The sequence below is a fragment of the Corvus hawaiiensis genome (assembly GCF_020740725.1).
Source record: "Corvus hawaiiensis isolate bCorHaw1 chromosome 32 unlocalized genomic scaffold, bCorHaw1.pri.cur SUPER_32a, whole genome shotgun sequence".
NCBI lineage: Eukaryota > Metazoa > Chordata > Aves > Passeriformes > Corvidae > Corvus > Corvus hawaiiensis.
Window position 1 is genome coordinate 49,129 of NW_025963249.1, and position 21,863 is coordinate 70,991.

General features: G+C 50.1%; 2 protein-coding genes across 2 annotated transcripts in view; one reads left to right on the forward strand and one right to left on the reverse strand.

Annotated features, from left to right (window-relative positions):
* The window catches only part of LOC125320686 (asialoglycoprotein receptor 2-like), a 14,814-nt gene extending 10,777 nt beyond the window's left edge, over positions 1–4,037 (reverse strand). The window contains exon 1 of the mRNA XM_048293091.1: positions 3,980–4,037. Coding sequence (XP_048149048.1) covers positions 3,980–4,037 — 58 coding nt within the window. The remainder of the gene's footprint in view (positions 1–3,979) is intronic.
* Positions 4,038–4,363: 326 nt separating this feature from the next.
* EVI5L (ecotropic viral integration site 5 like) overlaps positions 4,364–21,863 on the forward strand; it is an 85,537-nt gene continuing 68,037 nt past the window's right edge. The window contains exons 1-3 of the mRNA XM_048293090.1: positions 4,364–4,473; positions 14,119–14,285; positions 21,060–21,249. Coding sequence (XP_048149047.1) covers positions 4,459–4,473; positions 14,119–14,285; positions 21,060–21,249 — 372 coding nt within the window. The 5' untranslated portion in view covers positions 4,364–4,458. The remainder of the gene's footprint in view (positions 4,474–14,118; positions 14,286–21,059; positions 21,250–21,863) is intronic.

A 21,863-nucleotide genomic window follows, 5' to 3' on the forward strand; every position in this document is an offset into this window, starting at 1 on the left:
GGGTTTTTTTTTGGGTTGACCCCCCCCCTTTTTGAGGTTTTTTTTTGGGGGTTGACCCCCCCCCCCCCTTTTTGAGTTTTTTTTTTGGGGTGCCCCTCCTTTTTTGAGGTTTTTTTGGGGTGCCCCCCCCTTTTTGGGTTTTTTTTGGGGTGCCCCCCCCCCTTTGTGGAGTTTTTGGCCTCCAACCCCCCCAGGCTCTGAGGGGGGACTTTAAGGGGGGGAGGGAGGGGGGGGTCACCCCCCTCTGGGGGAATTTGGGGTCCTTCTGTGTCCCCCTTTTTTGGGGGGGGGGGGGGGGGATTGCGATGACCCCCCCAGGCTGAGGCCATGAACGGGATCCCCAATTTTGGGGCGATTTGGGGTTTTTTGGGGTTTCCCCCCCCCCCCCCTTGGAAAAGCTGTTTTTTTGGGGGGGGGAGGGTCTCCTTCTCCTCCCCCATTTTGGGGTTCTCTGGGTTTGTTTTCCCTTCAAATCCCGAGATTTTGGTTAAAAACAAAGTTGGGGGGGGGGGAGGAGCACTGGACACCCCCCCCCCCCCCCCCCCCCCCAAAAAGTCCATCCCCAAATTTTGATTGAGGGGAGGGGGAATTTCCCCTCCTTGACCCCCCAGTTTTGGGGAAGGATTTGGGGCTTCCCCCTCTGCCTTTGTGCCAGCCCGGCCTCTCCTTTGGGCTCCAAATCCCGGGATTTTGGCTCTGCCGGGAGCTGTCCATCAACCCCTCCTCAATTCCCACTTTTTCCCCCAAATTCTTCCTTCCACTGGGATTTTTTTCCCCTTTTCCTGCTGCTTTTCCGGCCGCCTCAGCCTGGCTGGGAGCGGGAAGCCGCGATTTTTGGCGGAAAATCCCAATTTGGAGCTTTTTTGCCCTCGATTTCATGCTGGGAAAAGCACCAAATTCCCCTCCCCGCTGGTGGTTTTGGGGGAGTTTTCCCCCAAAAAAATCCCACGTTTGGGAATTCAGGTAGGGGGAGGGGAGGGGAGGTTTTCTTGTTGCGTTTTGGGGCGAAATTGGAGGTTTTTTCCCCATTTTTGGGTCGCTTTTGACTCGGGGGGATTGAAAATTCCCACCTGTTTTGCCTCAGTGTCAGGAAAATCTGGGATTTGAGCCATTTTGATCCATTTTCCTGCTTTTTTTGGCAGCTGGGGGTCCTGTTGGAATATTTGGGGTTGAATTTGTGGTTTTTGGCTTTTTCTGCCTCTTTTTCCGTTCTTTAGTTGGGGTTTTGGGCAAATTGGTGGAGTTTTGGTTGGTTTGTGCTCTGTGGAAAGTGCAAAAATCGCTGCTGGAATTGGGGGTGAATCCTTGTTTTGAGGAACTTTGAGGGGAGGGGGGAAAAATGGGGGAAAAACCTGTGAGATGGGGCAAAAATGGGGTGAAAAAGGCAGAAAAAAGGGGGAGAAAAGGTGGGAAATGGCAGGAAAGTGCAAAAAACCCCCTTGAAATAGGGACAAAAAAGGGAAAAAAAGGTGGGAAAGGCAGAAATGGGGAAAGAAAAGGTCGAAAATGGGGTAAAAACCGGTTTTTTAGGCTAAAAAGGGAGAGAAAAAGGTGAAGAAGGGAGGGAAAGGTGTAAAAAAGAGCAGCAAATTCGTAGAAAGGGGTGGAAAAGGAGTAAAAAGGGGCAAAAAAGGAAGAAAAAGAGGCAGAAAATGACTAAAAAAGGGCAGAAAATGAATAAAAAGAGGCAAAAATGGGGTTAAAAGTGACACAAATGGGGCAAAAAGGGTGGAAAAAGGATCAGAATGGAAAAAAGGATTGAAACAGAGAAAAAGGGGTAAAAAAGGGGAAAAATGGGCCAAAAAAGAATGAAAAGGGGCAGAAAAGGAAGAAAAAGTGGCAAAAAATGGGGTGAAAAGGGTGAAAAAGGATAAGAATGGAAAAAAGAGAATTAAACAAACAGAAAAAAGGGCAAAAAGGTGGGAAAATGGGCAAAAAAGGGTGGAAAAGAGGCAGAAAAGGAATTTAAAAAGGCAAAAATGGGGCAAAAAGGGTGGAAAAGGGATAAGAATGGGAAAAAGATATTTAAACAGAGGAAAAAGGAGCAAAAAAAGGGAAAACTGGGCAAAAAAGGAATTAAAAAGTGGCAGAAAAAGAATAAAAAGGGGCAAAAATGGGGTAAAAAGTGGCAAACATGGGGCAAAAAGGGTGAAAAAAGCATCAGAATGGGAAAAAAGGGATTTAAACAGAAAAAGGGGCAAAAAACGTGGGAAAATGGGCAAAAAAAGGGTGGAAAAGAGGCAGAAAAGGAATAAAAAGGGGCAGAAAAGGGATAAAAAAAGGCAAAAATGGGGCAAAAAGGGTGAAAAAAGGGTAAGAATGGAAAAAGGGATTTAAACAGAAAAAGGGGCCAAAAAAGGGAAAAATGGGCCAAAAAAGAATGAAAAGGGGGAGAAAAGGAATGAAAAGTGGCAAAATGAATAAAAAAAAGCAAAAATGGGGCAAAAAGGGTGAAAAAGGATAAGAATGGGAAAAAAAGGGATTAAACAGAGGAAAAAGGGGCAAAAAAAGGGAAAAATGGGCCAAAAAGGATGAAAAGGGGCAGAAAAGGAAGAAAAAGTGACAAAAATGGGGTAAAAAGTGGCAAAAATGGGGCAAGAAAGGTGAAAAAGGATAAGAAGGGAAAAAAAGAATTTAAACAGAAAAAAAGTTGCAAAAAAGAGGGCAAAATGGGGCAAAAAACGGAATGAAAAGGGGCAGAAAAGGGATAAAAAGAGACAAAAATGGGTTATAAAGGGTGGAAAAGGGTAACAATGGAAAAAAAGGGATTTAAACAGAAAAAGGGGCCAAAAAAAGGGGAAAATGGGCAAAAAAGGAATGAAAAAGGGGCAGAAAAGGAATAAAAAGTGGCAAAAATGGGGCGAAAAGGGTGGAAAACGGATAAGAATGGAAAAAAAGGGAATTAAACAGAAAAAGGGGCAAAAAGGTGGGAAAATGGGCAAAAAAGGGTGGAAAAGAGGCAGAAAAGGAATAAAAAGGGGCAGAAAAGGGATAAAAAAGGCAAAAATGGGGCAAAAAGGGTGGAAAAAAGGATAAGAATGAGAAAAAAGGGTTTTTAAACAAACAGAAAAAGGGGGCGAAAAAAGGGGAAAATGGGCAATAAAAGAATGAAAAGGGGCAGGAAAGGAATGAAAAGGGGCAAAAATGGGGCAAAAAGGGTGGAAAAAGGATAAGAATGGGAAAAAAAGGGATTTAAACAGAAAAAGGGGCCAAAAAAAGGGGAAAATGGGCAAAAAAGGAATGAAAAGGGGGAGAAAAGAAATTTAAAAAAGGCAAAAATGGGGTGAAAAGGGTGGAAAAAGGATAAGAATGGGAAAAAAAGGGATTTAGACAGAGAAAAAGGGGTAAAAAAAGGGAAAAATGGGCCAAAAAGGAATGAAAAGGGGCAGAAAAGGAATAAAAAGAGGCAGAAAAGGAGTAAAAAGAGGCAAAAATGGGGGTAAAAAGGGTGAAAAAGGATAAGAATGGGAAAAAAGGGATTTAAACAGAAATAGGGGTAAAAAGGTGGGAAAATGGGCAAAAAAGGGTGGAAAAGAGGCAAAAAAGGAATAAAAAGAGGCAGAAAAGGGATAAAAAAAAGCAGAAAAGGAATAAAAAGAGGCAGAAAAGGAGTAAAGAGAGACAAAAATGGGGTAAAAAGGGTGAAAAAGGATAAGAGTAGAAAAAAAGGACTTTAAATAGACAGAAAAAGGGGCAAAAAAGGGGAAAATGGGCAAAAAAGGAATGAAAAGGGGTAAAAATGAATAAAAAGAGGCAAAAATGGGGCAAAAAGGTGAAAAAGGATAAGAATGGGAAAAAAGGGATTTAAACAGAGGAAAAAGGGGCAAAAAAGGGGAAAATGGGGCAAAAAAGGATGGAAAAAGCAACAAAAAGGACAAAAAAGGCAGAAAACACCGTGGAAAAGCTGCAAAAATGGGGGAAAATCCCCCAAAAATTGGGAAATTCGGAGGTCAAGCAGAGAAATTCCCACTTTTCCCACCCAAATCCGGGATTTCTTTCCCAGCCAAGCGCTGGAATTTGGGGAATTTCGGAGCCATCCCAATTTTGGGTCCTTTCCCCCCATTTCCAACCCCTTTTTTTTCCCAATTTTCTTCACATTTTTGTCCATTTCCCACCAAATTTGTGCTTTTTTCCTTCCAAATTGAGGCTTCCCTCCGCTCCCAGAACCGAGGATTTCTCCCCAAAAATCCACCCCGAATTCCCTGAATTCCTCTTTTTCCATTCCCCATCCCAACCCCGCTACTTTTTTTCCACTTTCCCACCTCATTTTTGGGTCAGAACGAGGCTTTTTCCATTTTTTTCCCCCAAAAAATCCCATTGGGGCCCTTTTCCCACCCCAAAATCTCGTTTTTTTTTTAAAGGAAATCCTCATTTTTGTTCTTTTTCCAGGAAAACTTAATTTGGGTTGATCCCAAGCAGCAAATCCGGGCAGGAATTGGGAATTCCAGAGGTTCGTTAATGGCTGAATTAAAGGTAATTAAGGGCTTTTCCTCCTCGTTAGCGAAATTCCTCGATCCCCTTAACGAGATAAACCTTAAATCCCTTTTTTTTTTGGGGAAAAATGAGCCGAAAAAATGGGATTTTTCCCTGTTCCCCGAGCTCTTTCCTCTTCCAGGATTCTTTGGTTTCTCCAACAGCTTTTTCTCATCCAAAAAAAACCCCCAAAAAGGGATCAGAAATGGGGATTTTGGTTAAAAGCTCCCGGGTTCGGAGCTGAAATTTGAGGCAAAATTGGGCAAATCCCACATTTCAACCCTAAATCCCACATTCCAGACCCTAAATCCCACATTTCAACCCAAATCCCACATTCCAAACCCCAACTCCCACATTCCCACCCCAAATCCCACATTCCCCACCCCAAATCCCACATTCCCACCCCAAATCCCACATTCTCACCCCAAATCCCTCGTTCCCACCCCAAATCCCACATTTCAACCCCAAATCCCACATTCCAGCCCCAAATCCCTCATTCCCACCCCAAATCCCACATTCCCACCCCAAATCCCACATTTCAACCCCAAATCCCACATTCCCACCCCAACTCCCACATTCCCACCCCAACTCCCACATTCCCACCCCAAATTCCCACATTCCCACCCCAAATTCCACATTCCCACCCCAAATCCCACATTCCAACCCCAAATCCCACATTCAACCCCAAATCCCACATTCCCAACCCCAAATCCCACATTCCCACCCCAAATCCCACATTCCAGCCCCAAATCCCACATTCCAGCCCCAAATCCCACATTCCAGACCCCAAATCCCACATTCCCACCCCAAATCCCACATTCCCACCCCAAATCCCACATTTCAGCCCCAAATCCCACATTCCCCCCCCAAATCCCACATTCCCACCCCCAAATCCCACATTTCAGCCCCAAATCCCACATTCCCACCCCAAATCCCACATTCTCACCCCAAATCCACATTCCCACCCCAAATCCCACATTCCAGCCCCAAATCCCACATTCCCACCCCAAATCCCACATTCCAGCCCCAAATCCCACATTCCAGCCCCAAATCCCACATTTCAACCCCAAATCCCACATTCCCACCCCAACTCCCACATTCCCACCCCAATTCCACATTCCCACCCCAAATTCCACATTCCCACCCCAAATCCACATTCCAACCCCAAATCCCACATTCCCAACCCCAAATCCCACATTCCCACCCCAAATCCCACATTCTCACCCCAAATCCCTCATTCCCACCCCAAATCCCACATTTCAACCCCAAATCCCACATTCCAGCCCCAAATCCCTCATTCCCACCCCAAATCCCACATTTCAACCCCAAATCCCACATTCCCAACCCAAATCCCACATTCCCACCCCAAATCCCACATTTCAACCCCAAATCCCACATTCCCACCCCAAATCCCACATTCCAGCCCCAAATCCCACATTCCCACCCCAAATCCCACATTCCAGCCCCAAATCCCACATTCCAACCCTAATCCCACATTCCAGCCCCAAATCCCACATTCCCGCCCCAAATCCCACATTCCAGCCCCAAATCCCACATTCCAGACCCCAAATCCCACATTCCAAGCCCCAAATCCCACATTCCAGACCCCAAATCCCACATTCCAGCCCCAAATCCCACATTCCCCGCCCCAAATCCCACATTCCCGCCCCAAATCCCACATTCCAGACCCCAAATCCCACATTTCAACCCCAAATCCCACATTCCCACCCCAAATCCCCACATTCCAACCCCAAATCCCACATTCCAGACCCCAAATCCCACATTCCAGACCCCAAATCCCAAATTTCAACCCCAAATCCCACATTCCCACCCCAAATCCCACATTCCAACCCCAAATCCCACATTCCCACCCCAAATCCCACATTCCCACCCCAAATCCCACATTCCAGCCCCAAATCCCACATTCCAGCCCCAAATCCCACATTCCAACCCCAAATCCCACATTCCCACCCCAAATCCCACATTCTCACCCCAAATCCCACATTCCAGCCCCAAATCCCACATTCCCACCCCAAATCCCACATTCCAGCCCCAAATCCCACATTCCCACCCCAAATCCCACATTCCAGCCCCAAATCCCACATTCCCGACCCAAATCCCACATTCCCACCCCAAATCCCACATTCCCGACCCAAATCCCACATTCCCACCCCAAATCCCACATTCCCATCCCAAATCCCACATTCCAGCCCCAAATCCCACATTCCAGACCCAAATCCCACATTCCCATCCCAAATCCCACATTTCAGCCCCAAATCCCACATTCCAGACCCAAATCCCACATTCCCATCCCAAATCCCACATTCCCACCCCAAATCCACATTCCCGACCCAAATCCCACATTCCCACCCAAATCCCACATTCCCACCCCAAATCCCACATTCCGACCCAAATCCCACATTCCAACCCCAAATCCCACATTCCAGCCCCAAATCCCACATTCCCACCCCAAATCCCACATTCCAACCCCAAATCCCACATTCCAGACCCCAAATCCCACATTCCCACCCCAAATCCCACATTCCAGACCCCAAATCCCACATTCCCACCCCAACTCCCACATTCCTGCCCCAAATCCCACATTCCACCCCAAATCCCACATTCCAGACCCAAATCCCACATTCCAGCCCCAAATCCCACATTCCCATCCCAAATCCCACATTCAGCCCCAAATCCCACATTCCAAACCCAAATCCCACATTCCAGCCCCAAATCCCACATTCCCACCCCAAATCCCACATTCCAACCCCAAATTCCACAGTCCCACCCCAAATCCCACATTCCAGACCCCAAATCCCACATTTCAGCCCCAAATCCCACATTCCCATCCCAAATCCCACATTCCAGCCCCAAATCCCACATTCCCACCCCAAATCCCACATTCCAGCCCCAAATCCCACATTCCAGCCCCAAATCCACATTCCAGACCCCAAATCCCACATTCCCACCCCAAATCCCACATTCCAACCTCAAATCCCACATTCCAGCCCCAAATCCCTCATTCCAGCCCCAAATCCCACATTTCTGCCCCAAATCCCACATTCCCGCCCCAAATCCCACATTCCAACCCCAAATCCCACATTCCAGCCCCAAATCCCTCATTCCAGCCCCAAATCCCACATTTCAACCCCAAATCCCACATTCCAGCCCCAAATCCCACATTTCAACCCAAATCCCACATTCCCGACCCAAATCCCACATTCCAGCCCCAAATCCCTCATTCCAGCCCCAAATCCCACATTCCCACCCCAAATCCCACATTCCAGCCCCAAATCCCACATTCCAGACCCCAAATCCCACATTCCCATCCCAAATCCCACATTTCAGCCCCAAATCCCACATTCCCACCCCAAATCCCACATTCCAGACCCCAAATCCCACATTCCCACCCCAAATCCCACATTCCAGCCCCAAATCCCACATTCCCGACCCAAATCCCACATTCCCGACCCAAATCCCACATTCCAACCCCAAATCCCACATTCCAGCCCCAAATCCCACATGTCCCACCCCAAATCCCACATTCCAACCCCAAATCCCACATTCCAGCCCCAAATCCCACATTCCCACCCCAAATCCCACATTCCAGCCCCAAAATCCCACATTCCAAGCCCCAAATCCCCATTCCACCAAATCCCAATTCCACAAATCCCACATTCCAGACCCCAAATCCCACATTCCAACCCAAATCCCACATTCCCAGCCCCAAATCCCACATTCCAAGCCCCAAATCCCACATTCCCACCCCAAATCCCAAATTCCAGCCCCAAATCCCACATTCCAGCCCCAAATCCCACATTCCAACCCAAATCCCACATCTCCAGACCCAAATCCCACATTCCACCCCAAAATCCCACATTTCAGCCCCAAATCCCACCATTCCCCCCCAATCCACATCCACCCCAATCCCACATTTCAGCCCCAAATCCCACATTCCCACCCCAAATCCCACATTCTCACCCCAAATCCACATTCACCACCCCAAATCCCACATTCCACCCCAAATCCCACATTCCAGCCCCAAATCCCACATTCCACCCCAAATCCCACATTCCAGCAACCCATCCAGACAATCCCACATTCCAGCCCCAAATCCCAAATTCCAGCTCCAAATCCAAATTCTAATCCCAAATCCAACCAAATCCCACCACCCCAAACCCCCACATTTGGGTTGAAATGTGGGATTTGGGGCTGGAATGTGGGATTTGGGGTGAGAATGTGGGATTTGGGTCGGGAATGTGGGATTTGGGGTCTGGAATGTGGGATTTGGGGCTGAAATGTGGGATTTGGGGTTGGAATGTGGGATTTGGGGTGGGAATGTGGGATTTGGGGTGGGAATGTGGGATTTGGGGTTGAAATGTGGGATTTGGGGTTGGAATGTGGGATTTGGGTCGGGAATGTGGGATTTGGGGTGGGAATGTGGGATTTGGGGCTGGGAATGTGGGATTTGGGGCTGGAATGTGGGATTTGGGTCGGGAATGTGGGATTTGGGGCTGGAATGTGGGATTTGGGGTTGGAATGTGGGATTTGGGGCTGGAATGTGGGATTTGGGGTGGGAATGTGGGATTTGGGGCTGAAATGTGGGATTTGGGGTGGGAATGTGGGATTTGGGGTTGGAATGTGGGATTTGGGGTGGGAATGTGGGATTTGGGGTTGGAATGTGGGATTTGGGGCTGGAATGTGGGATTTGGGGTGGGAATGTGGGATTTGGGGTTGGAATGTGGGATTTGGGTCTGGAATGTGGGATTTGGGGTGGGAATGTGGGATTTGGGGTCTGGAATGTGGGATTTGGGTTGAAATGTGGGATTTGGGGCTGGAATGTGGGATTTGGGGTTGGAATGTGGGATTTGGGGCTGGAATGTGGGATTTGGGGTGGGAATGTGGGATTTGGGGTTGGAATGTGGGATTTGGGGTTGGAATGTGGGATTTGGGGTGGGGAATGTGGGATTTGGGGCTGGAATGTGGGATTTGGGGTGGGAATGTGGGATTTGGGTTGGGAATGTGGGATTTGGGGTTGAAATGTGGGATTTGGGGTCTGGAATGTGGGATTTGGGGCAGAAATGTGGGATTTGGGGTGGGAATGTGGGATTTGGGGTGGGAATGTGGGATTTGGGTCTGGAATGTGGGATTTGGGGTGGGAATGTGGGATTTGGGTTGGGAATGTGGGATTTGGGGTTGAAATGTGGGATTTGGGGTCTGGAATGTGGGATTTGGGGCAGAAATGTGGGATTTGGGGTGGGAATGTGGGATTTGGGGTGGGAATGTGGGATTTGGGTCTGGAATGTGGGATTTGGGGTGGGAATGTGGGATTTGGGGCAGAAATGTGGGATTTGGGGCTGGAATGTGGGATTTGGGGTTGGAATGTGGGATTTGGGGCAGAAATGTGGGATTTGGGGCTGGAATGTGGGATTTGGTGTTGGAATGTTGGATTTGGGGGCTGGAATGTGAGATTTGGGTCGGGAATGTGGGATTTGGGGTGGGAATGTGGGATTTGGGTCGGGAATGTGGGATTTGGGGCTGGAATGTGGGATTTGGGGTGGGAATGTGGGATTTGGGGCAGAAATGTGGGATTTGGGGCTGGAATGTGGGATTTGGGGTTGGAATGTGGGATTTGGGGCTGGAATGTGGGATTTGGGGTGGGAATGTGGGATTTGGGTCGAGATGTGGGATTTGGGGTTTGGAATGTGGGATTTGGTGTTGGAATGTGGGATTTGGTGTTGGAATGTGGGATTTGGGGCTGGAATGTGGGATTTGGGGTGGGAATGTGGGATTTGGGTCGGGAATGTGGGATTTGGGGTTTGGAATGTGGGATTTGGGGTTGGAATGTGGGATTTGGTGTTGGAATGTGGGATTTGGGGCTGGAATGTGAGATTTGGGTCGGGAATGTGGGATTTGGGGTTGGAATGTGGGATTTGGGGTTGGAATGTGGGATTTGGGGCTGGAATGTGGGATTTGGGGTGGGAATGTGGGATTTGGGGCTGGAATGTGGGATTTGGGGTGAGAATGTGGGATTTGGGGTGGGAATGTGGGATTTGGGGCTGGAATGTGGGATTTGGGGCTGGAATTTGGGATTTGGGGTGGGAATGTGGGATTTGGGGTTGGAATGTGGGATTTGGGGCTGAAATGTGGGATTTGGGGCTGGAATGTGGGATTTGGGGTGGGAATGTGGGATTTGGGTCTGGAATGTGGGATTTGGGGCTGGAATGTGGGATTTGGGGCAGAAATGTGGGATTTGGGGCTGGAATGTGGGATTTGGGGTTGGAATGTGGGATTTGGGGTTGGAATGTGGGATTTGGGTTGGGAATGTGGGATTTGGGGTTGGAATGTGGGATTTGGGGCTGGAATGTGGGATTTGGGGTGGGATGTGGGATTTGGGGCTGGAATGTGGGATTTGGGGTGGGAATGTGGGATTTGGGGTTGAAATGTGGGATTTGGGGGTGGGAATGTGGGATTTGGGGCAGAAATGTGGGATTTGGGGCTGGAATGTGGGATTTGGGGTTGGAATGTGGGATTTGGGGTGGGAATGTGGGATTTGGGGTGGGAATGTGGGATTTGGGGCGGGAATGTGGGATTTGGGGCAGAAATGTGGGATTTGGGTCTGGAATGTGGGATTTGGGGTTGGAATGTGGGATTTGGGATTGGAATGTGGGATTTGGGTTGGGAATGTGGGATTTGGGGTTGGAATGTGGGATTTGGGTCGGGAATGTGGGATTTGGGTTGAAATGTGGGATTTGGGGTTGGAATGGGGGATTTGGGGCGGGAATGTGGGATTTGGGTGGAATTGTGGGGTTGGGTGGTTTGGGAGTTGGTGTGGGGGTTGGGGGGGGGTGGTGGGGGGGGGTGGGGGGGGGGGGTGGGCGGTGGGGGGGGGGGGGGGGGGGGTGTGGGGGGGGGTGGGGATGTGGGGGGGATTTGGGCTGAATGTGGGATTTGGGGCTGAAATGTGGGATTTGGGGCTGGAATGTGGGATTTGGGGTGGGAATGTGGGATTTGGGGCTGGAATGTGGGATTTGGGGTGGGAATGTGGGATTTGGGGCTGGAATGTGGGATTTGGGGTTGGAATGTGGGATTTGGGTCGGGGAATGTGGGATTTGGGTGGGAATGTGGATTTGGGGTGGGAATGTGGGATTTGGGTCTGGAATGTGGGATTTGGGTTGAAATGTGGGATTTGGGGGTTGGAATGTGGGATTTGGGGTTGGAATGTGGGATTTGGGGTCTGGAATGTGGGATTTGGGGTGGGAATGTGGGATTTGGGCTGAAATGTGGGATTTGGGTTGAAATGTGGGATTTGGGTTGGAATGTGGATTTGGGGTTGGAATGTGGGATTTGGGGTCTGGAATGTGGGATTTGGTGTTGAAATGTGGGATTTGGGGTCTGGAATTTGGGATTTGGGGTCTGGAATTTGGGATTTGGGGTGGGACTGTGGGATTTGGGGATGAAATGTGGGGATTTGGGGTCTGGAATGTGGGATTTGGGGCTGGAATGTGGGATTTGGGGGTTGGAATGTGGGATTTGGGGCTGGAATGTGGGATTTGGGGTGGGAATGTGGGATTTGGGGTGGGACTGTGGGATTTGGGTCTGGAATGTGGGATTTGGGTCGGGGAATGTGGGATTTGGGTCGGGAATGTGGGATTTGGGGGCTGGAATGTGGGATTTGGGGTTGGAATGTGGGATTTGGGGCTGGAATGTGGGATTTGGGGTGGGAATTTGGGATTTGGGGTGGGAATGTGGGATTTGGGGTCTGGAATGTGGGGATTTGGGGTGGGAATGTGGGATTGGGGCTGGAATGTGGGATTTGGGGTGGGAATGTGAGATTTGGGGCTGGAATGTGGGATTTGGGGTGGGACTGTGGGATTTGGGCCTGGAATGTGGGATTTGGGGCTGAAATGTGGGATTTGGGGTCTGGAATGTGGGATTTGGGGCTGGAATGTGGGATTTGGGGTTGGAATGTGGGATTTGGGGCGGGGGAATGTGGGATCTGGGGTGGGAATGTGGGATTTGGGGTCTGGAATGTGGGATTTGGGGTGGGAATGTGGGATCTGGTTGGAATGTGGGATTTGGGGCTGAAATGTGGGATTTGGGATTTGGGGCTGGAATGTGGGATTTGGGGTTGAAATGTGGGATTTGGGGTGGAAATGTGGGGTTTGGGGTCTGGAATGTGGGATTTGGGGTTGAAATGTGGGATTTGGGGTGGAATGTGGGATTTGGGGTGGGAATGTGGGATTTGGGGCTGAATGTGGGATTTGGGGTCTGGAATGTGGGATTTGGGGTGGGAATGTGGGATTTGGGGCTGGAATGTGGGATTTGGGGCGGGGAATGTGGGATTTGGGTCGGGAATGTGGGATTTGAGGTTGGAATGTGGGATTTGGGGTCTGGAATGTGGGATTTGGGGTGGGAATGTGGGATTTGGTGCTGGAATGTGGGATTTGGTGCTGGAATGTGGGATTTGGGTGGGAATGTGGGATTTGGGGTGGGAATGTGGGATTTGGGGCTGGAATGTGGGATTTGGGGCGGGAATGTGGGATTCGGGTCTGGAATGTGGGATTTGGGGTTGGAATGTGGGATTTGGGGTGGGACTGTGGGATTTGGGGTGGGGAATGTGGGATCTGGGTTGGGAATGTGGGATTTGGGGTCTGGAATGTGGGATTTGGGGTCTGGAATGTGGAATATGGGTCTGGAATGTGGGATTTGGGGCTGGAATGTGGAATTTGGGGTTGGAATGTGGGATTTGGGGTGGAAATGTGGGGTTTGGGGTCTGGAATGTGGGATTTGGGGTTGAAATGTGGGATTTGGGGTTGGAATGTGGGATTTGGGGTGGGAATGTGGGATTTGGGGCTGGAATTTGGGATTTGGGGTCTGGAATGTGGGATTTGGGGTTGGAATGTGGGATTTGGGGTGGGAATGTGGGATTTGGGTCGGGAATGTGGGATTTGGGGCTGGAATGTGGGATTTGGGGTCTGGAATTTGGGATTTGGGGTCTGGAATGTGGGATTTGGGTCTGGAATGTGGGATTTGGGTCTGGATTTTGGGACTTGGGGTTGGAATGTGGGATTTGGGTCTGGAATGTGGGATTTGGGTCTGGAATGTGGGATTTGGGTCTGGATTTTGGGACTTGGGTCTGGATTTTGGGACTTGGGGTTGGAATGTGGGATTTGGGTCTGGAATGTGGGATTTGGGTCTGGAATGTGGGATTTGGGTCTGGATTTTGGGACTTGGGTCTGGAATTTGGGATATGGGTCTGGAATGTGGGATTCGGGTCTGGAATGTGGGATTTGGGGCGGGAATGTGGATTTGGGGTTGGAATGTGGGATTCGGGTCTGGAATGTGGGATTCGGGTCTGGAATGTGGGATTTGGGGTTGGAATGTGGGATTTGGGTCTGGAATGTGGGATTTGGGGCTGGAATGTGGGATTTGGGTCTGGAATGTGGGATTTGGGGCAGAAATGTGGGATTTGGGGTCTGGAATGTGGGATTTGGGGCTGGAATGTGGGATTTGGGGCTGGAATGTGGGATTTGGGGTGGGAATGTGGGATTTGGGGTTGGAATGTGGGATTTGGGGTGGGACTGTGGGATTTGGGGTGGGAATTCCCGATTTTCCCCTGAAATGTGGCATTTGCTTGCCCAGGTGAGCCCCGGCCCGGCCGTGGCCTCTCCGGCCGCCAGCCCCGACTCCTCTCCCCACGAGGGCCCCTCGGCCGCGCCCTCGGCCCCCGGCGGCTCCCCCACGTCCGACTCGGAGAACCTGAGCCCGGACGAGCTGGAGCTGCTGGCCAAGCTGGAGGAGCAGAACCGGTGAGCGGCCGCCGCCGTTCCCCGCCATTCCTGCCCCTTTCCCGCCTTTTTCTGCCCCTTTCCCGCCTTTTCGGCCCCTTTCCCGCCTTTTCTGTTGCCTTTTCCCGCCTTTTCTGCTGCCTTTTCCCCGCCTTTTCTGCCCCTTTCCCGCCTTTTTCTGCCCCTTTCCCGCCTTTTCGGCCCCTTTCCCGCCTTTTCTGTTGCCTTTTCCCGCCTTTTCTGCTGCCTTTTCCCGCCTTTTCTGCCCCTTTCCCACCTTTTCTGCCCCTTTCCCGCCTCTTTCCCGCCTTTTCTGCCCCTTTCCTGCTTTTTCTGCCCTTTTCCCGCCTTTCCTGCCATGTTTCCCGCCATTACTGCACCTTTCCCGCCTTTTCTGCCCCTTTCCTGCCTTTTCTGCTGCCTTTTCCCGCCTTTTTCTGCCCCTTTCCCGCCTTTTCTGCCCCTTTCCCTCCTTTTCTGCCCCTTTTCCCGCCTTTTCTGCCCCTTTCCTGCCTTTTCTGCCCCTTTCCCGCCTTTTCTGCCCCTTTCCCGGCCTTTTCTGCCCCTTTCCCTCCTTTTCCGCCCCTTTCCCGCTATTTCTGCCCCTTTCCCGCCTTTTTCTGCCCCTTTCCCGCCTTTCCCGCCCTTTCCCGCCTTTTCCGCCGCCTTTCCCGCCTTTTCTGCCCCTTTCCCCGCCTTTCCTGCCCCTTTCCCGCCTTTTCTGCTGCCTTTTCCCCCCTTTTCTGCCCCTTTCCCGCCTTTTCTGCCCCTTTTCCCGCCTTTCTCTCCTCCTTTCCCGCCTTTCCCTGCCCCTTTCCCGCCTTTCCCACCGCCTTTCCCGCCTTTTCTCCCGCCACCTTTCCCACCTTTTGTGCCGCCTCTTTTCCCGCCTTTTCCGCCTCTTTTCCCGCCTTTTCTGCCATGTTTCCCGCCTGTTCTGCCGCCTTTTCCGCTGCCTTTCCCGCCTCCTTTCCCGCCTTTTCTGTCGCCTTTCCTGCCTTTCCCTCCTTTCCCTCCTTTCCCGCCTTTCCCGCCTTTCCCGCCTTTTTCTGCCTTTTCCCCGCCTTTTCTGCCCCTTTCCCTCCTCCTTTCCCTCCTTTCCCGCCTTTTCTGCCCCTTTTCCCGCCTTTCTCTCCTCCTTTCCCGCCTTTCCTGCCCCTTTCCCGCCTTTCCCACCGCCTTTCCCGCCTTTTCTCCCGCCACCTTTCCCACCTTTTGTGCCGCCTCTTTTCCCGCCTTTTCCGCCTCTTTTCCCGCCTTTTCCGCCTCTTTTCCCGCCTTTTCTGCCATGTTTCCCGCCTATTCTGCCGCCTTTTCCGCTGCCTTTCCCGCCTCCTTTCCCGCCTTTTCTGTCGCCTTTCCTGCCTTTCCCTCCTCCTTTCCCTCCTTTCCCTCCTTTCCCTCCTTTCCCGCCTTTCCCACCTTTTTCTGCCTTTTCCCTCCTTTTCTGCTGCCTTTCCCTCCTCCTTTCCCACCTTTCCCTCCCCCTTTCCCGCCTTTTCTGCCCCTTTCCCGCCTTTTCCCTCCTTTCCCGCCTTTTCCCTCCTTTCCCGCCTTTCCCTCCTCCTTTCCCACCTTTCCCTCCCCCTTTCCCGCCTTTTCTGCCCCTTTCCCGCCTTTTCCCTCCTTTCCCGCCTTTCCCTCCTCCTTCCCGCCTTTCTGTCGCCTTTCCTGCCTTTCCCTCCTTTCCCTCCTTTTCCTCCTTTCCCTCCTTTCCCGCCTTTCCCACCTTTTCCCGCCTTTTCCCTCCTTTTCTGCTGCCTTTCCCTCCTCCTTTCCCGCCTTTCCCTCCTCCTTTCCCGCCTTTTCCCTCCTTTCCCGCCTTTCCCTCCTCCTTTCCCGCCTTTCCCTCCTCCTTTCCCGCCTTTTCCCCCTTTCCCGCCTTTTCCCCCTTTCCCGCCTTTTCTGCCCCTTTCCCGCCTTTTCTGCCCCTTTCCCGCCTTTTCTGCCCCTTTCCGCCTTTTCCCCCTTTCCCGCCTCCTTCGGGCAGGAGTTCCCGTTCCAATCACTTGGGGTTGGTTGTGGGGGGAGGGGCTGCGCTTTTGGGGGGAATTTCTCCATTTTTGGGGAATTTCTCCATTTTTTGGGGCAATTTCTCCATTTTTGGGGAAATAATCTCCTTTTTTGGGGGAATCTCTCCATCTTTGGTGTGATTTTGGAAGAAATTTCTCCATTTTTGGGGTAATTTCTCCATTTTTGGGGTGATTTTGGAAGAAATATCTTCATTTTTGGGAGGAATTTCTCAATTTTTGGAGGGAATGTCTCAATTTTTTGGGGGAATTTCTCCATTTTTGGAGGAATTTCTTCATTTTGGGGGGAATTTCTTCATTTTTGGGAGGAATTTCTCCATTTTTGGGGCATTATCACTATTTTTGGGGAAATTTCTCCATTTTGGGGGCAATTTCTCCATTTTTTGGGTGATTTTGGAAGAAATATCTTCATTTTTGGGTGGAATTTCTCCATTTTTGGGGCAATTTCTCCATTTTTGGGGGCATTATCTCCATTTTGGGGGCAATTTCTCCATTTTTGGTGTGATTTCGGAAGAAATTTCTCCATTTTTGGGAGGAATTTCTCCATTTTTGGGGGAAATTTCTCCATTTTTGGGGGAATTTCCCCATTTTTGAGAGGAATTTCTCCATTTTTGGTGCAATTTCTCCATTTTTGGGGCACTTTCCCCATTTTTGGAGGAGTTTCTCCATTTTTGGGGCAATTTCTCCATTTTTGGGAGGAATTTCTCCATTTTTGGGGGGAATTTCTCCATTTTTGGAGGAATTTCTCCATTTTTGGTGCAATTTCTCCATTTTTGGAGGAATTTCTCCATTTTTGGGGCAATTTCTCCATTTTTGGAGGAATTTCCCCATTTTTGGGAGGAGTTTTCTCCATTTTTGGGCAATTTCTCCATTTTTGGGAGGAATTTCTCCATTTTTGGGGGGAATTTCTCCATTTTTGGGGGGAATTTCTCCATTTTTGGTGCAATTTCTCCTTTTTTGGGGCAATTTCCCCATTTTTGGGAGGAGTTTCTCCATTTTTGGGGCAATTTCTCCATTTTTGGGAGGAATTTCCTCCATTTTTGGGAGGAATTTCTCCATTTTTGGGGGGAATTTCTCCATTTTTGGTGCAATTTCTCCATTTTTGGAGGAATTTCTCCATTTTTGGAGGAATTTCTCCATTTTGGGGCAATTTCTCCATTTTTGGAGGAATTTCCCCATTTTTGGGAGGAGTTTCTCCATTTTTGAGGGAATTTCTCCATTTTTAGGGGAAGTTTTCTATTTTGGGAGGAATTTCTCCATTTTTGGTGGAATTTCTCCATTTTTGAGGGAATTTCTCCATTTTTAGGGGGAAGCTTTCTATTTTTTGGGGAATTTCTCCATTTTTGGAGGAATTTCTCCATTTTTGAGGGGAATTTCTCCTTTTTGGGGGCAATTTCTCCATCTTTGGTGTGATTTTGAAAGAAATATCTCAATTTTTGGGGGAAGTTTTCTATTTTTTAGGGAAATTTTCCTTTTGGGGGGAATTTCTCGATTTTTGGGGGGAATTTCTCCATTTTTGGTGTGATTTTGGAAGAAATATCTCAATTTGGGGGGAATTTCTCCTTTTTTGAGGGAATTTCTCCATTTTTAGGGGGAAGCTTTCTATTTTTTGGAGAATTTCTCCATTTTGGGAGGAATTTCTCCATTTTGGGAGGAATTTCTCCATTTCTGGTGTGGTTTTGGTGGAATTTCTCCATTTCTGGTGTGGTTTGGGGGGAGTGTCTCCATTTTCTGGAAAGTTTGGGGGAATTTCTCCTCTTTTAGGGAAGTTTTGTGGGAACCTTTCCTCATTTTGGGTCAATCTCTCCTCCTTTGGGGCCATTTTGGGGCAATTCCTCCTCCTTTGGGGCCATTTTGGGCAGTTTTGGGGCAATCCCTCCTCCTTTGGGGCCATTTTGGGCAGTTTTGGGGCAATCCCTCCTTGTTTGGGGCAGTTTTGGGTCAATCCTTTCTCCTTTGGGGCCATTTTGGGTCCTTCCCACCCTCTTTGGGTCCATTTTGGGTGAGTTTTGGGTGAATCCCCCACTCTTTAGGGCAGTTTTAGGTCCCTCCCACCTCCTCTGGGTCAGTTTTGGGTCAATCCCGGCTCCTTTGGGGACATTTTGGGGCAGTTTTGGGTCAATTCTTCCTTTTCTGGGTCACTTTTGGGTCCCTCCCACCTCCTTTGGGGACACTTTGGGTCACTCCCACCCTCTTTGGGTCCATTTTGGGTCCGTTTTGGGTGAATCCCCCACTCTTTAGCTCAATTTTAGGTCCCTCCCCACCTCCTCTGGGTCCATTTTGGGTCAATCCTGGCTTCTCTGGGGACATTTTGGGTCAATCCCAGCTCCTTTGGGTCAGTTTGGGGTCAATGCTTCCTTTTCTGGGTCACTTTTGGGTCACTCCCACCCTCTCTGGGTCAGTTTTGGGTCCATTTTGGGTGAATCCCCCACTCTTTAGCTCAATTTTAGATCCTTCCCACCCTCTTTGAGTCCATTTTGGGTGAATCCCCCACTCTTTAGCTCAATTTTAGGTCCCTCCCACCTCCTCTGGGGATGCTTTGGGTCCCTCCTACCCTCTTTGGGTCCGTTTTGGGTCCGTTTTGGGTGAATCCCCCCACTCTTTAGGGCAGTTTTGGGTCCCTCCCACCTCCTCTGGGGACATTTTGGGTCAATCCCAGCTCCTTTGGGGCAGTTTTGGGTCAATGCTTCCTTTTCTGGGTCACTTTTGGGTCACTCCCACCCTCTCTGGGTCAGTTTTGGGTCCGTTTTGGGTGAATCCCTCCTCTTTAGCTCAATTTTAGTTCCCTCCCACCCTCTGTGGGTCTGTTTTGGGTGAATCCCCCGCTCTTTAGGTCAATTTTAGGTCCCTCCCACCTCCTTTGGGGACACTTTGGATCACTCCCACCCTCTGTGGGTCAGTTTTGGGTGAATCCCCCACTCTTTAGGTCAATTTTAGATCCCTCCCACCTCCTCTGGGTCCATTTTGGGTCAATCCTGGCTTCTCTGGGGACATTTTGGGTCAATCCCAGCTCCTTTGGGTCAGTTTTGGGTCAATGCTTCCTTTTCTGGGTCACTTTTGGGTCCCTCCCACCCTCTCTGGGTCAGTTTTGGGTCCGTTTTGGGTGAATCCCTCTCTCTTTAGGTCAATTTTAGATCCCTCCCACCCTCTCTGGGTCAGTTTTGGGTCCGTTTTGGGTGAATCCCCCACTCTTTAGCTCAATTTTAGATCCCTCCCACCCTCTTTGCGTCCATTTTGGGTGAATCCCCCACTCTTTAGCTCAATTTTAGTTCCCTCCCACCCTCTTTGAGTCCATTTTGGGTGAATCCCCCACTCTTTAGCTCAATTTTAGGTCCCTCCCACCTCCTCTGGGGATGCTTTGGGTCCCTCCTACCCTCTTTGGGTCAGTTTTGGGTCCGTTTTGGGTGAATCCCCCACTCTTTAGGGCAGTTTTGGGTCCCCTCCCACCTCCTCTGGGTCCATTTTGGGTCAATCCTGGCTTCTCTGGGGACATTTTGGGTCAATCCCAGCTCCTTTGGGTCAGTTTTGGGTCAATGCTTCCTTTTCTGGGTCACTTTTGGGTCACTCCCACCCTCTCTGGGTCAGTTTTGGGTCCATTTTGGGTGAATCCCTCTCTCTTTAGCTCAATTTTAGATCCTTTCCACCTCCTCTGGGGACACTTTGGGTCACTCCCACCCTCGTTGGGTCGGTTTTGGGTCCATTTTGGGTGAATCCCCACTCTTTAGGTCAATTTTAGGTCCCTCCCACCTCCTCTGGGTCCATTTTGGGTCAATCCTGGCTTCTCTGGGGACATTTTGGGTCAATCCCAGCTCTTTTGGGTCAGTTTTGGGTCAATGCTTCCTTTTCTGGGTCACTTTGGGTCCCTCCCACCCTGTCTGGGTCAGTTTGGGTCCGTTTTGGGTGAATCCCCCACTCTTTAGCTCAATTTTAGATCCCTCCCACCCTCTTTGGGTCCGTTTTGGGTGAATCCCCACTCTTTAGCTCAATTTTGGGTCCCTCCCCACCTCCTCTGGGGACGCTTTGGGTCCCTCCTACCCTCTTTGGGTCCGTTTTGGGTCCGTTTTGGGTGAATCCCCCACTCTTTAGGGCAGTTTTGGGTCCCTCCACCTCCTCTGGGTCCATTTTGGGTCCCTCCCACCTCCTCTGGGGACATTTTGGGTCAATCCCAGCTCCTTTGGGTCAGTTTTGGGTCAATGCTTCCTTTTCTGGGTCACTTTTGGGTCACTCCCACCCTCTCTGGTCAGTTTTGGGTCCGTTTTGGGTGAATCCCTCCTCTTTAGCTCAATTTTAGTTCCCTCCCACCCTCTGTGGGTCTGTTTTGGGTGAATCCCCCGCTCTTTAGGTCAATTTTAGGTCCCTCCCACCCTCTTTGGGTCCGTTTTGGGTGAATCCCCCACTCTTTAGGTCAATTTTAGGTCCCTCCCACCTCCTTTGGGGACACTTTGGTCCCTCCCACCCTCTGTGGGTCAGTTTTGGGTGAATCCCCCACTCTTTTAGGTCAATTTTAGATCCCTCCCACTCCTCTGGGTCCATTTTGGGTCAATCCTGGCTTCTCTGGGGACATTTTGGGTCAATCCCAGCTCCTTTGGGTCAGTTTTGGGTCAATGCTTCCTTTTCTGGGTCACTTTTGGGTCACTCCCACCCTCTCTGGGTCAGTTTTGGGTCCGTTTTGGGTGAATCCCTCTCTCTTTAGCTCAATTTTAGATCCCTCCCACCCTCTTTGGGTCCATTTTGGGTGACTTTTGGACCTCTCGCTGTCCCCCAGGCTGCTGGAGGCCGACTCCAAGTCCATGCGCTCCATGAACGGCTCGCGGCGGAACAGCGGCTCCTCGCTGGTCTCCAGCTCCTCGGCCTCGTCCAACCTCAGCCACCTGGAGGAGGACACCTGGATCCTCTGGGGCCGCATCGTCAACGAGTGGGACGAGTGGAGGAAGAAGAAGGAGAAGCTGCTCAAGGTGACGCCGCCTTGGTCCCGCTCCGTTGGGTTTTGGGGGTGGATTTGGTCAATGGGATCTGGTTTGGGGTGGATTTGTCCCAAAAGGATGGATTTTGGGATGGAATTGCCCAATGGGATGAGTTTGGGGTGGATATGTCCCAATGGGATGAGTTTGGGGTGGATTTGTCCAATGGATGAGTTTTGGATGGATTTGTCCAATGGATGAGTTTTTGGGATGGATTTGTCCCAAAAGGATGGATTTTGGGATGGATTTGTTCCAATGCGATGAGTTTGGGATGGATTTGTCCAATGGGATGGATTTTGGGATGGAATTGTCCAGTGGATCATGTTTTGGGGTGGATTTGTCCCAATGGGATGCGTTTTAGGATGGGTTTATCCAGTTTGTTGGGTTTTGGGATGGATTTGTTCAATGGGATCTGGTTTGGGATGGAATTGTCCAATGGGATGAGTTTTGGGATGGATTTGTCCCAAAAGGAGGTGTTTTGGGGTGGATTTGTCCCAATGGGATGCGTTTTAGGATGAGTTTATCCAGTTTGTTGGGTTTTGAGATGGATTTGTTCCAATGGGATCTGGTTTGGGGTGGAATTGTCCAATGGGATGAGTTTTGGGATG